Below are 15,842 nucleotides of genomic sequence, written 5' to 3' on the forward strand. Positions count from 1 at the left end.
ACCTACATAAACGCTAAAAGCCAGGTATTACGAGAAACTCAGTGGGTAAAAGCAAAGGTATAGAAAGGGCGGGGGGGCGGGGGGGGAGCCTCTCCCAGACGGTGGAAGCCAGTCCACTGTATTCCCTTCCGACGGCTGCTGTAACAAATGACACGATTTCGGCGGCTTAAACACCACAAATATATTCTTACGGCTCTGGACATCAGAAGTGCCTCATAGGTCTCACGGGGCCACAGTCAAGGTGCTGGAGGGGTGTGTTTCTGTCTGAAGACGCTAGAGAAGAATCTGCTTTCTTACCTTTTGCAGATTCTACAAGCCATCTGCACTCTTTGGCTTGCAGCTCCTTCCTCCATCTGCAAAACAGGAAGGTAGGGACTTCCCTGGTGGCCCAGAGGTTAAGCATCCACTGGCCAATGCAGACGCCACCGGTTCCATCCCTGGTCTGGGAAGATCCCACACACCGCGGATACAACTAACCCGCAACCAAGTCCCGGCACCCACGTGCCGCAACTCCTGAAGCCTGGGAGCCTAGAGCCAGTGCTCGGCAACAAGAGAAGCCAATGAAACTAGAAGCCTGTACACCTGCAACAAAGAACAGGGTTTCCAAGCCCCAACCCCCCCCCCCCCCACACACACACACCCCAATCGCTGCAACTAGAGAAAAGCCTGCGCAGCAATGAAGACCCAGCACAACAAAAAATAAATACAGTAAAAAGGAAAAAAACTCCAGCAACGCAGCCTCTCTTTGGCCCTTTCCCTCTAGCTACATTCCCTCCGCTTCTCCCTCCCTCTTCCACTTGTAAGGACGCTTGTGATTACATTGGCTTTATCTGGGTAATTCAGGAGTCCCTATTTTCAGGTCAGCTGACTAGCAACCTTCATTCCAGCTGCAACGTCAATTCCCTTCTGGCACATGACCTTCACAGTCACAGGTTCCAGGCAGTAGGATGCAAACAGCTTTGCAGGCCATTATTCTGCCTGCTGCACCCATTTCATAGATTACTTACAGTGTGGCCTTGAGTAGTTTATTCTAGACTCTCCGAGCCTGTATATAACATCTGTAAACGGTAGAAATCACACCCACCCAGCCCATCTCACAATGTTGCCCTGAGAATTTAATGAGAGAGTGTATATGAAAGTACCAGAAAAAATACTAAAGCCCTATGTCGCTGTATGTGGTGGCTCAGTGGTAAAGAATTCACCTGTCAATGCAGGAGACACAGGAGACCCGGGTTTTATCCCTGGGTTGGGAAGATCCCCTGGAGGAGGAAATGGGGACCCACTCCAGCATTCTTGCCTGGGAAACCCCCTGGACAGGGGAGCCTGGAGGGCTGCAGTCCATGGGTCGCACAGAGTGACTGAGGGCATGGCAGCATATGTGTTTGTATGGCCAGGGATGGGGCGGTGGGATAACCAGGACATAACCTCTTGTGAGTGTCTGTGACATTCTAGGAAGGCACCGCAAGATAGTTTCTCCTAGGTGGTACACATCTCTTCCCAATTCCACATTCAGTGACGTCCCACTTATCTGGAAATCAGCCACGGTGGGAGCATTTACATCATGGAAATAGGCAAACACTACCGATCAGGGTGCTTCACATGCCCCTCCCGGCCCCCACTCGTGTTTAAATATTCCCAGCACATCACAGCTTTATCCCGTTTCTTTAAGAGAAACCATCTGACATGATTATCATTACCTTGGAGGAAGGGTCCCCAACCTTTCTGGCCCCAGGGACCAGTTTCGCGCAGGACAGTTTTTCCACAGACTGAGGTAGAAGGATGGTTTGGGGATGATTCAAGTGCATAACATTTATTACGCACTGTATTTCTATTATTGTTACATCAGCTCCTCCTCAGATAATCAGGCATTAGATCCTGGAAGTTGGAGGTCCCTGCTTTAGAATACGGAAGAGCAAGGTGAAGCCCGAAGCCAGTGATAAACGTGCGTAAGATCACACTCCTGGTGAGAGGGAGGTGAGGCCAGCTTGTCACATACTCCAAGGATCCAGCCCGTCCAGCACACCCCGTGACCATGTTACAGCCCCCCAATTCTGCCTGCCCTTAAGAGGGCAGTTAGTCTAACCATCCAAAAGATTCATGGGACCTTACCGCATACTTAAAAATGTAACCATCAACAAAAGTTGCTAGACGACCATTTTTTGGCTGTGAAAGTGATGTGTCCTGGGGCTCATCCAAATCACCTCCTCCAGTGGTGGCCCCTGTGTACTAACCTTTAAACAGACTTGACCTAAATTGTGCCTGGAGCCTTCAGCTCCAGAGTTTCGGCAACATATGGAAACGGTGACATCACCTTCCAATGCAAAGGTTCCAAGAGATGTGGCACCACCAAGCTGCCAAGTCACTCAAAAGTCCAAGTGCCACATGGCTTCCTCTTAGACAACCAGAAAGTATTTGAAGGTCAGCCAATATGAATACAATCCCTTCATTCACAGATGGATAAAGTAAATAGCAGGCTGGTATTTGGGGGAGCACTTAATGGAGGCAATTGGAGAGAGAAAAAAAAACCTGACTTTGCTTTATGTTCCATTTAAATCAGGTTCCCATGTCTCTGACCCTGCACTAAGTGTTCCTTCCTAAGGTTGGGCTTCTATTTCAAACGAACTCAAGGCATGAGGAATCTAGTTGTGGATTTCATTAACACAGGAGCAAAGGCTCACATCTAACAGTGGTTCTGTCTTGGCGGAATACCAGAATCACCTGGGGATCTTTGAAAGCTCCAGCTGCCCATATTACATCCAGAGCAGTTCATCAGAAGCTCTGGGCTAGGATCCTGGAGCCATACATGCCCACGGAAATCCCCAGCTGATCCCCACGTGCAGCCCAGGAGAGACTCCCTGCTGCTGAGTTTATTTTTCTCACTCCCACTTTCCATTCAATTTCTGGGGGTTCCTGTTCTTCATAAAGTGTCTGAGAAAAGCTTAGTATCCAGTTACAGCTGGAGGCCCTGGCTGGGCAGGAGGTGAAAGGCATCAGCACTTTCTAGATGTTTCAGGGAAGAAAGCGGCCCCACACCTAGAAAACCAGTTCTCCCAGCCTCATCTGACATCACCAGGAGCCAATGAAAAACTTGCACTTGAGTTGACCGGTTCCTGTCTAAACTGAATAACCGAAAACTGACTGGACAAACCATCTAGGGTTATGCCCCCCTGACGCCCCCTGTCGCTCTCTTTTCAGGAGAGCCTATTCTCTGATGTGCACTGATTCAGCCGTCTATCAGCTTGCTTAGTCTCAACACATTTGTTCTGAGGCTGTGGATGGAGGAGGATTTGATTCCCCAGGCAGGTGAGAAGCCAGGTCTCAGAGTAAACAATAAGAATTCCACACCCCAAGATCCTTGCGAAAGAGAAGATTTTGGTAGATCGTGGCTGCCACCTGTCGGCAGTGATTGGTAATTGACTCCTGTGAAACCATCACACCCCTTGGTGGAGGTCAATCCTTAGCTGCAGCCATCTGACCCCGTTGCTCCATATGCGCCAGCAGTGCTGCAGGCAGAAAGAACTTTTCCTTAAACATATCAGATAGGGTAATGCAGATAGGGAGACACACGCATCAAAGCACATGAGCTTTGGATCATGTTCACTTGCAACTTAAATGAGCCTTCTTTTTGTAATCATTCATGTTCTATGATCAGAAAATCATGATTGTGTGTTTAGATTAGGGCCAAACTTGATACTTTTGACCACTGGAAGCTGGGCAGGTGTGAAAAACCCATCCTGAGGAACTGGAGGAGCAGGGAGACTAGAAGTAGCCAAACTGTCACAGCTTGGGTGGTTCAGTCGGTAGGTGTTTGCTCAAACTATATCCTCTCAGCATTGCTCAAACGAACATCATTAGGGACACATTCATTTAAGATACTGCCAACAGGAAACAAACCCTGGAAATCTCTGGAAAGGCTAATGTGTGCATTATTTATGTAATAAACATATTTATCAGATCACTTTCTAGAATTTCATTCTGCCTGTCTTAAACGACTGCTCTAAGATACCCTGTGCTTAGCACTTGGGGAATACAGGTGTGAGGCAGAGCTTCTCAACCTTGGCACTGCCAGTATTTTGGACAATTCTTTGTTGGGGGAGGGGTGTCCTCTGCATCGTAGGATGTTTAGCAGCAAGCCTGATCTCTGCTCACTACATGCCACTGGCACCCTCTCCCACAGTTTATATGCTACATCTATCAAGGAAAAACCATAATAAATTCCTAGAGTCCAAGTGTCTGTCCATTGGCTACAGATTATAAAAAGTTGCCCACTTTTGTCCTTAAACTGGGGAGAAAAAAAAAAGAGAAGGTTTGTTCCACGTTTATACTACAGCATACTCACACCTGTATCCTCCTGAGTGCCAAGCACAGAGCATCTTAGAGCAGTCGTTTAATAAATGTAGAGTGGAATTCTGGAAAACTCTGGCAAGTGAACTGACAAATGTTTTCCCTTTGCCTTCTTCGTCTGCGTTGCACTTGCTCTGAACCACAGCCCCGCCTTCAGAGAAGAAGGCAAGTGATTTCTGTCCGGGTGCTGAGCTTCATGGACTCAGCATCACAGCATCCAAGATGGTTGGTGCTATCTAGGACCCAAAGGACGACTGGCATGCTTGCCACTGCGAGTGGGAAAGGGGGAAATGGAGGGTTAAGGAGCTCCCCCCATAGATGCTGCGCTGTGACATATGACAGTGGGCCCTCCTGCCCATATCTATCTGAACTTTCATTCATGCATCCATTCATTCACTCACTCACTCACTTGAGAAGTATTTCCTGAGAATCTCTGTATGTCAGGCACGGTCATAAATGTTGGGGACACAATGATGGACTGAAAGGAACCTTATCTCATCTCTAGAGGCCACAGTCTAATGGAAGACCCATGCGTTAAAAGCACTTTATCCATTTCTCTGTGGTCTTCACAATAAAACTTGTGATCAATGCTAAGATGATAGTCTAGGTGAGATTTGGAGGTTAGGGAACAGCCTCTCTAAGTGAACCTCTCTCTGTAGGACGAGCAGGAGTTAGGAAATTGAAGCCTGGAGGAGGAGGGGCCTCAGGGCAGTAGCCTGTGTGAAGGTACTGAGGCAAGAGGGTTCGGTGTGTTCTCAGCATGAACCAAAAGCTAGTGACAGGGATGCACAGAGAGGAGGCCTGAGGGGCAGGCCAATGGGAGGTTACAGAGAGTCCTGTGTGCCTTGTTTAGGATTAAGATTTTAAATTTAATTCAGTAGTTGCATCTTTTACACGAATCACTGGCTGCTGGAACTGAACTGGGGGAGGGATCAGAGTAGATACCAGCAAGCCAATAAGAGATGCTCGTAGCTTGGATAAGGCATGGTGATGATAGAGACAGAGACGGAGGATGGATGGGAGAGAAATTTAAGAGGTCAAGACTGCTAGATGGGGACTTCCCTGGTGGTCCAGTGGTTAAGACTTTGCTCCCAATGCAGGGGCCTTGGGTTCGATCCATGCTCAGAGGACTAGATCCCACGTGCCATACTTAAGACCTGGCACAGCCAAGGAGGGGGGCGGAAATCTGCTAGATGAATGGTTGGGTATGGGAGTAAGATGGAGTAGTCAACAGTGAGCCTCAGGTGTCTGGCTTGGGGAACTGCCTCTGAGCTTCTACAAATCCAGACATCGATCACTCTTGATCAGCTCTGAGTTTCTGGTATCATCATTACTGAGATAGAGAGTTATACTTAAAATAGGCCAGGTATAATGTCAAGGGAGAGGAAGACTGGGAAAACAGAGGGGTCTTCTTTTCTCTCCTAGAAATGCAACTCACTAGAAATGAAAAGGCTCAAAAAAAAACCCAAAGAGCTTCCCCATGGCAATATTCTGCTATCATAAGTGGGGTTTTTCTCTTTGTACCTCTCATCTCTTCACACACTGAAGGGACATTTATAAAGACTATTTTCTCTTTGGGGTCATTGGCAGAGGATATCCCGTGATGGCCCCTTCTGGTTCAAAACCCAGTTTTCCCTCAGCTTGTTCCTCCAAGACTACACCGTGATTGCTGAGTGAGACATGGATTGACCAATTCTCGCATTCAAGGGCAGAAAGAGAACACAACTGCGCGACCTTCTTTTATGCTCACGGGAAATAATGGATACCATTATGGCTTTAAGTTCAAGGATAATGAGGGTGAAACCTGGCCATATCACTATTATAGCTTTATTAATAGCTGAGAGGGGAATTGCCTTTAGTCTTCCAATATTCATAAATGACTTTCCCTTTCACAAGGGCATTTTCAACTTTCACGGAGTTCTGAGTAATTTCTAAAGAAGCAAAGCCACAGTTGTTGTTAGGAGGTGAACTGTGTCCTTCCCATATTTTATGTTGAAGTCGTAACTCCCAGTACCTCAGAGTATGACCTCATTTGGAGGGACTTCCCTGGTGGTCCAGGGGTTAAGACCCCACGTTCCCAAGGCAGGGGGCTGGGGTTTGATCCTTGGTCAGAGAACTAGATCCCACATGCCGCAACTAAGAGCGCAGTCAAATAAATAAGAAAAATAAATATTAAAAGAAATAAAACACTACTTCCTTCAAAAAAAGAAGACTATGACCTCATTTGGAAACAGAGCTGCTGCAGATGTTATTGGGTAAAACACAGCCATGTTGGAGGAGGGTGGACCCTGACTCCAACAGGACTAACGTCCTTATAGGAGCAGAGAGACAGGGAGGGAAGGTGGCCATGCAACAGCGGAGGCAGAGACCAGAGTGACGCAGCGACAGGCCAAGGGACTCCGAGGACTCCCAGCAACATCAGGAGCTGGGAAAGGCAAGGAAGGACCCTCGGCTACAAGTTTCAGAGGAACCATGGGCCCGTAGACACTCAGATTTCAGACTTGTAGCCCTCAGAACTGTGAGACAATAAACTTTGATTGTTTTAAGCCACCCAGTTTGGGGCACTTTGTTTTGGTGATGCTAGGAAACGAATGCAGTTGTAATGTTGGAAAATCACATAGAGATCACGTAGTTCATTCTAGACATGAGGAATCGTGCTCAGAAAGGTGGAGCGGGAACTTCCCTGGGGGTCCAGTGGTTAAGACTCGGTGCTCCCAATGCACGGGGCCCGGGTTTGACCAGGGGGTCAGGGAACTAGATCCCACATGTCACAACTAAGACCAGTACAATCAAATAAATTTTTTGAAAAAGGAAAAAAAAGAAACACAGAGTGATTTGCTATGATCAGACCTGGGCATTCTAATTCCTGTGGTTCAGGGTTCTTTACAGAGGCCAACCACCAGAGATCAGTGCCAAACAGGGATTTGGCGAATCTTGACCAGCTTCGCCCACAAAAGAGGAAGACAAAACTGAGCTGATAGAGACGACTTCAGGAGTAGAACAGAAATGCTGGAGCTTCAGACATGGTGAGGCCATGCTGGAAAAGCCACTGAAAAAGTGGCCAAGAAGAGAAATAAGGCTGTCAGGAGATTCACAAAGTTATGCAGCCATCACTATCATGAATTTGAGAATGTGGCCTCACTCCAACAAGACATCCTGTGACCATATGCAGTCACTTCCCATCTTCTCTTGGCTCCCCCAGCCCCGGGGGAACCACTTCCCCAGTTTCTGTTTCTATGGATTTGCCTATTCTGGACATTTCCTATATATGGCATCAGACAACATGTGGTTTCTTGTGACTGGTGTCTTTCACTGAGCACCTGGTTTCCAAGGCACATCCATGTTGTCCTGTGTGTCATACTCCATCCCTTTCTAAGGCTGAATAATACTCCAGTGTATGGCGATACCCCATTTTATTTATCCATTCAACAGCTGATAGATATTGGGCATTTCAGAACCCACCTTAGGACTCAATACATATTGGTTGTTCAAAAAGCATCTGTCCATTAAGTAGAAATTGTGAATTGAAGAAGATAGATGAGATAAAGGGATTTTATTTTCTTATGCTCTAATGATTTCCAGTTATTTTCAGGTCAATTTCATAAGGTTCCTCTTCAAGATTCATACTGCAATGGACAGAAGATCCTATGGACAGATGCAGAGGAACAAAGGGCTAGCAGAGGTGCTAGGGAGGGACATCACTGTTTCACTTAGGAGAACTACATAAAGGGCACCGATACGTACGCATCGTGATCTTATGTCTTCTGAATAGGAAGTAGTGAAAGTAGGAATAGTGAAGGTGAAATCGCTGTCATGTCCGACTGTTTGCGACTCCATGGACTGTAGCCTACCAGGTTCCTCCATCCATAGGATTTTCCAAGAAAGAGTACTGGAGTGGGTTGCCATTTCTTTCTCCAGGGGATCTTCCCGACCCAGGGATCGAACCCAGGTCTCCTGCATTGCAGGCAGACGCTTTACCATCTGAGCTACCAGGGAAGTCCAATCCCCAGGGAATAGGACGTAAAGATAGAATTAATTTCTGTGTTAACAATTGTACACACTTCATGAAAACTTTCCCACCTTTGATATCTATTAAAGGTTTTCTTTTTCCCTAAGAATTCTCCAAAAACTCAGTGTTGGTGGTAATTTTATCTTTTAATCCCCCTAGGTTTTACTTTGATGTCAGCAAATCTGGAAAACTCAGAAGTGGCCACAGGACTGGAAAAGGTCACTTTGTCTAGTCAAGGCTATGGTTTTTCCTGTGGTCATGTATGGATGTGAGAGTTGGACTGTGAAGAAAGATGAGCACCAAAGAATTGATGCTTTTGAACTGTGGTGTTGGAGAAGACTCTTGAGAGTCCCTTGGACTGGAAGGAGATCCAACCAGTCCATTCTGAAGGAGATCAGCCCTGGGTGTTCGTTGGAAGGACTGATGCTAAAGCTGAAACTCCAATACTTTGGCCACCTCATGCGAAGAGTTGATTCATTGGAAAAGACCCTGATGCTGGGAGGGATTGGGGGCAGGAGAAGAAGGGGACAACAGAGGATGAGATGGCTGGATGGCATCACCAACTCGATGGACATGAGTTTGGGTGAACTCTGGGAGTTGGTGATGGGCAGGGAGGCCTGGCGTGCTGCGATTCATGGGGTCACAGAGTCGGACACGACTGAGCGACTGAACTGAACTGAGGTTTTACTTATTTTTAAAATTGAACTATAGTCGATTTACAATGTCATGTTAATTTCTGTATACAGCAAAGTGACAGTTATATACATATATACACTCTTCTTCATAGTCTTTTCCATTATGGTTTATCCCAGGACACTGAATATAGTTCCCTGTGCCTTGCAGTAGGACTTTGTTGTCCATCTATTCTGGATGTAATAGTTTGCATCTGCTAACCCGAAACTCCCAGTCCATCTCCCCCCACCCTCCTTGGCAAACACAAGTCTGTTCTCGATGTCAGTGAGTCTGGTTCTGCTCCACAGATGGATCCCTTTGGGTCATATTTCAGATTCCACATATAAGTGATATCTCTTTCTGACCTACTTCACTTAGTACAATAATTTCTAGGTCCATCCATGTTGCTGCAAGTGGCATTATTTCATTCTTTTTTTATGGCTGAGTCCATTGTACATATGTACTGCCTCTTCTTTAACCATTCATCTGTCAATGGACATTCAGGTAATTTATTTTATATTATATATTTACTTCCCTGTATATTTATTATATGCTCATGATGTGAAATGAAGCATTTTAATAATTAACTTCATGATTTACAGCAATGGTGATTGACAGATAACTCCAAATGTTTCTAATTTAGCTGCAGACTTAAAAAAATGGTAAAGCAAACAAACAAACTTAACTACCATCCATCTTAGCCTTTAAATGGTATCTAAACCTTAGAAGTGAAATATTATAGCCAGTATTTATAAAAAGTAATTATAAAAGAAGGCCTAATGCAACCATAACATAATATAACCACATAGCCATGGATATATGATAAATCTAAACAGCAACTTAACATCAGAACTATTACAGTCACAAAAGTTCTGAGATACTGAAAAGAAGCCAAAGCAGGCCAACTGTCAGGATGGCCACGGTGATCCCTGCTCCTGGTGTTCACCATTTACGACCGAGATGGCAGGCTGAGCGAGCTTACCATGACTGCCCACCTTGGTCATACACTACTTTCCCCAGACTGAGGTGATCACTCCCATGGAGCTGGCAGGGCCGCTGATTTACTTCTAACCAGCAGAATATGGTCAGAGTGAGGTGTTATCACTTCCCTGATTGGGTTACAAAGATGGCAACTTCCATTGTGTCAGCAACCTGTCTTTCTTGCTGGCTTTGCTGAAGCAAGCGGCCACAGGAAAGGGTCCGTCCATGTGGCCGTGAACTGAGTGTAGCCTTGGGCCGGCAGCCCAGGGAGAACTCAGTCTTGAAAACCACCACACAAATGCAGCTTCTGAAGTGGATGCTAACCGTAGTAAGATGCCTGTGGCCCTGGCTGACAGAGAGATTACCGCCTTTGAGGGGCCCTGAGCCAGAACTCAAGCCCGGATTCCTGGTCCACAGAGACGATGACACAACAAAGTGTATCATTTTAAGCTATAAAGTTTGGAGTACTCTGTTATACAGCAAGTGACAGCTAAGAACAAAAGGAGCATTGCTGTGCATTTTGACTATGCCTGTGACCCCTGGCTTAACATCAGTTAGTACTGCTTAATGGAATTGACATACAAGTTGTTATACCGTGAATCGTTGGCTGTTAGGACGACGTTTTTCAGACTCTGCCAAAACAAGCCTTCCGCCTTGGGGTTATCAGGCCACTGGAGGATGGAACTCTTGCAGATCCTCTGCCGCAGCCTCAAATACTGCGAATGCTGCAACACTGGCTCCAGCAGAATAAAGACAATCACATCCATATTCTCCTCCATTAGCCTCTGCAAGGCCAAGTAGAATGCCGTTTTAAAATTCCAGTTTTTGGCATATTTTTTGGTTAAAACAAATATTGTTTTCTTGCTTTGGTTGATGCTCTGCATGAGGTTGTCGATGATGGCTAGACCCGGGTCCCAATCCCTTTCCTCTAAACACAGGAGCACATTCTTGTCCTCACTCTCTTCCAGGTGGAAGCGCAATTCATTGATCACCCAGTCCGTGACAGAAGCATCTTTGGTGTCATAAGAAACATAAGCATCGTAGAAAGTCTGGGATGTGGACAGAGACCTGTAGCCTTTGACCTTAGCTAAGCACACATGGTAGATAAACCAAGCATCCCAGTAAAACCAGTGGTGGGCCAGGGCAGCCAGCATCACTGAGATGGTGACAGAAAAGGTTAAGAAACAGAATATGGCCGCAATGGTATCTGAAACACAAGTGGTGAGGTCTAGACTCACAATGCTCTTGCCTTCTTGATCCCCGGGACTGGCACAAAGGACATCGGTCAGTCTGGGAACCCTGACGTTCAGATTTCCGTCCATCCATTCTCGAAAATCTCCGAAGTCACAGGTACAGTCGAAAGGGTTACTCCCTAGTTCCAAAATGGTTAACTTGGTGGCGGTCTTCGTTTCAAACGTGGATCTGTTGAGCATCTTGAGCTGGTTGGAGCTCAAATCGAGGTGTATCAGGCTGCTGGCTCCAGAAAGAAAGTCAGATGGCAGGTGGGAAATTCTGTTTCGACTCAGTAGTAGCGTCTCAAGAGAAGATGCAAATGTAGATAGGCTATTGGTTAAAAAGAACAGCTGGTTTCCACTTAAGTCAAGCAACCTGAGGTGAGGGAAGTATTCCAGTAATGACCAGTTAAAGAAATTTAACATGTTATCATTTATATATAGGTCAGTGAGAGTCCTGGGCAAGTTAAGGAAGGCCTGACTGGAGATATGCTGAAGGTTATTACGGGCTAAGTCAAGCCGGGTCAGATTGGTGAGATTTTGAAAAATTTGCCAGTACCTGACATCTTGAGCATTCCACAGAAGGTCAAGGCGGTTCCCACTGAAAACTAATTCTCCTAGGGACGCGCTTTTCAGTTGTGTTTCTGTTAAAGTAAAAATGTCATTGTTGCTCAAGTTTAAAACTCTCAGGTTAGTTAAATGTTCAATAAACCCTAGACGGTGCGTTACCCCTGCTATTCGGAAATAGTGCGCATTGTAGCTGAGATCGAGAACTTCCAACAACGGCAACTCACTGAAAGCAGCATCATCATCAAAGTCTAGTCTATTGTTTGTCAAATCCAAATACTTGATACCAGACAAGCGTGAAAATTCCGTTCCATTTAACACCTGGCCATTGCCATTTGAAGACAGATTTAAACAGGAAATGTTTCCAAAATCTTTAAACTGGTTTACCCCAATAAAGAAAATACTGTTCAAGCTTAAATCTAAGGCATTGCCAAGACGTGAACATTCTGTCTTTATTAAAGGATGGGTGTTATGATAAAAATTCGAATGTGGGTCAAATTGAATGTCAGCTGAGCGTCGCTTCAGGATGTGACTCTGGAAAAAGGTCCCATTTGCATCATGTTGCTCAGTATCACTGACCAGGGGCGATATTCTGTTTTCTGACAAGTAAATGATTTTCAGGTTGGGGAACCAGTGGAAAATGCTAAAATCAATCTGCTTAATAAAGTTAACGCCCAAGTTGATAGTCGTTAAATTTGAGAGGTGCTGCAGGGGCTTGAAATCTTTCCTTCTAAGTTCCTGGAACACATAACCTCTTAAATGCAACATCTGGAGAGATATAAGCTTCGAGAAATTTTTGGAAATGTTAATGTGCTGAGGATATTTTTTCAGTTCGTAGTTGTAAGATAAATCAAGTATTTCTAAGGAGGGCAATTTTGTCAAAAATTCCCCCGAGGCTATTTCATCCATTAAATAGTTGAATTCAAGATCCAACACCTTCAGATTGTGCATGTTGTCAAACCACCTGGCAGGAACCTTCCGGAGTGAAGTGCTAGAGAGGTTTAGGTAGCGAAGTTGGGTCAGGGTTTGAAAAGCAAGAGGGTGTATCTGAATTGAAGCACCTCCTTGGCAAGGTACACAGGGAAACGGAGCATTAAAACATCTCGGGCAGTTTCCACTTAAATCTAGTACTCTTAAATTGCTCAGTTCCTTGAAGTCTTCTTCACTGACGTTTCCAATATGGGTATTGCTAAGGTAGAGTTCTGTTAGCGAGCTTGGCAGACTCGGTGGCACGCTGTGAAGGGGATTAAAAGATAATGACAGCACCTTCAACTTGGTAAGGTTTTGGAATGCTCCATTTTCTATGCTAAATTTTTTATTACAAGCAAAATAACAGTTCCAGCCCAAATAGAGACGTTCCAGGTTCCCAAGTCCAGAAGTGTTCTTTTTCGTTAACGTAATTATGTTGTTTTGAATTAGACTAAGTTCTTTCAAAGATTCTGGCAAACCAGCCGGTATTTCTTGTAACTGGTTGTCTTCCAGCAGCAACTCCCTTAGGTGTTTGAGGTTGAGAAATGCCCCATCTGTAATAGTCATAGCTTTCTTTACAGCAGGATTTCCACTCTGGGACTTGGCATTATGGTTCAGGTTGATTTTAGTCAGATTTTGCAGCCCTTGAAAGGATTCATTCGTTATACATGTGATGAAATTATCAGACAGGTCTACTTCTGTCACAGCTTTGTCCACTGTTTGGGGTACTTCCTGTAATCGACGACTGTTACATTCTGCAATAAAAGAGCCATTTTTGTTTTTCACATCGCAAGGATAGCTTCGGGGATAACTGGCTTCAGTGAAGAACTCACAGGAATCGGAGATGAGCAGGAAAAGGGAGGTCAGAAGCAAAAAGCGAAGGGTCATGTTTTCCTAAGAAAAATCAAAGTGGAGTCACAATGTTAGACTGGCAATATTTTCTAGGCATTTCAGGATGAAATTCACAGTGCTTTGATCATACTTTGAATGAGTTCTGAAGTAGGAGTTCTCTGAATGGTTAAAGAAAGTGCAGCAAGTTAAGTTCAGAATGGTTTTAGTTTTCACCCTGTTCAGCTTCCTGATGTTCAAAGAAGCAAAAGATGAAGCTATCTGAGATGTGATGACAAGAAAACCTGAAAAGCTTTGGCAGAAGCACACATCAAGATGCCCCACCATCACAGGGGGCCTGATATTGGATCCTGGGCTATGGTTCATGCCAGACCTATAGCAGAGCAAGGTATATGTCTTTTGCTTCAATCTATTAGCATAACTCAAGGAAACTGTGGCCAGCCCCAAGGAGAGTCCAGATCTAGCTTCTACTAGGCCATCCTTCAAGATTTCCAAGCTAGAGTCTCTCTACCTTATCTATACAACCATATATTTTATTGATATTTCCCACAATCTGTCTATACCTCTATGATGGTATGTATCAAATTCTCTCATGTCCCAGCATGACAGGAAGGTGGACACTTTCCGTTTATAATAATAGCGAAGTGTCACGTGTTATGCTAAACACGAACATTTTCTCACCCATGTTTATGCTCCCAACAATACAATGCAATAGGTTCCATTATTATCCATAGGTTGTAAGTGAGACTCAAACTCAGAGACTTCACTACTTTTCAGAAGGATGATACACTGCAGAAGTGAGACGAGTCCATCAGATTCCAACATGGTGCTTTTAACCAGTAACCATCATGCTACACAATCTCATTTTGAAATCTTTATGTTAGACTACATCTTCAAATGTAGACAACACTCAAAAAGCTTTTGTAGGGAGGCTACCACTTATATATCCCTTATCATACAGACACTGGTATTAATAGCCATTCTTTTGCTTTTGTAAACTTTTGTGGGCAAGACACGGCATTTAGTGTTTTTGTACGCACTCTATAATGTTTAGTAGGGTGTCTCACTTTCTGCGATTCTTAACGGGAGGCTGAAAATATTATTTTGGTAATTATACAAAGCAATGAAAAGATTAATGTGATTGGTATGATCAACTGCTACTGCTAAGTCACTTTGGTCATGTCCGACTCTGTGTGACCCCATAGACGGCAGCTCACCAGGCTCCCCCATCCCTGGGATTCTCCAGGCAAGAACACTGGAGTGGGTTGCCATTTCCTTCTCCAATGCAGGAAAGTGAAAAGTGAAAATGAAGTTGCTCAGTTGTGTCCAACTCCTAGCGACCCCATGGACTGCAGCCCACCAGGCTCCTCCATCCATGGGATTTTCCAGACAAGAGTACTGGAGTGGGGTGCCATTGCCTCCTCCGGGTATGATCAAGGGTCATAGTGAAAAAAAAAACAAACTCTCAAAATCGTATTTCACTGGATGTGGAGACCAATCTTTACTAAACTGTATTTTTCACTAAAATCCAACTCATCTCCTTAGTGTGAGTTATACCAAGCACGTGCTCTCTTTTTAAATTCTCCTTAAATTTAGGATTAGTGAACTAATAGTCACTACTGTACCCTTCCTACAATATAAAAAACTTGCATATGGATGTTGAGAATTCTGAGGATCAATAATTATTGCCCATTCATAAGAGCCAAGGAAAGGCCAACTCCTTATGAGACGAAAGTTAAAGTGGAACAGAACTTGCAGGCATTTTCAGTTACCTGTAGTTACTCCCAAATACAGCACCATCAAGGTACCACTGTTTAATGTTTAGCTTTTACTGAAAGAAAGCCTGGCTTTACATGGGGTAGGCAGAATTTTAAGGTGATCTCTATGACCTTTGCCCCCTGGTATTACTCCTGTAATTACATTATGTGACAAAAAGATTATCTAGATGGGCCTAATCTAATCATATGTGCATGCCAAGGCCGCTTCAGTCGTGTCCAACTCTTTGCTACCCCATGGACTATAGCCTGTCAGGCTCCTCTGTCCAAGGGATTCTGCAGGCAAGAATACTGGAGTGGGTTGCCATTTCCTTCTCCAGGAGATCTTCCCAACCCAGGGATCACACCCATGTCTCTTTTTGTCTCCTGCAATGGCAAGTGGGTTTGTTACCACTAGTGCCACTATGCCTTTAAAAGCAGAACGTTTTCCCTGGCTAGTGGCCA

At 44.9% G+C, this 15,842-nt stretch overlaps 1 protein-coding gene across 1 annotated transcript; it reads right to left on the bottom strand.

Annotated features, from left to right (window-relative positions):
- Positions 1 to 10,560: 10,560 nt before the first annotated feature.
- TLR8 (toll like receptor 8) lies at positions 10,561 to 13,662 on the bottom strand. The gene has a single exon (XM_052663591.1). It carries the CDS (start codon positions 13,660 to 13,662, stop codon positions 10,561 to 10,563), a length of 3,102 nt encoding a protein of 1,033 aa, XP_052519551.1.
- Between the last annotated feature and the right edge of the window lie 2,180 nt (positions 13,663 to 15,842).

Source organism: Budorcas taxicolor, chromosome X, assembly GCF_023091745.1.
Source record: "Budorcas taxicolor isolate Tak-1 chromosome X, Takin1.1, whole genome shotgun sequence".
In the NCBI taxonomy this organism is placed as follows: domain Eukaryota; kingdom Metazoa; phylum Chordata; class Mammalia; order Artiodactyla; family Bovidae; genus Budorcas; species Budorcas taxicolor.

Excerpts from the sequence above, each read along its gene's own strand:
- TLR8 (XM_052663591.1), bottom strand. The coding sequence starts at position 13,662 with ATGACCCTTCGCTTTTTGCTTCTGACCTCCCTTTTCCTGCTCATCTCC.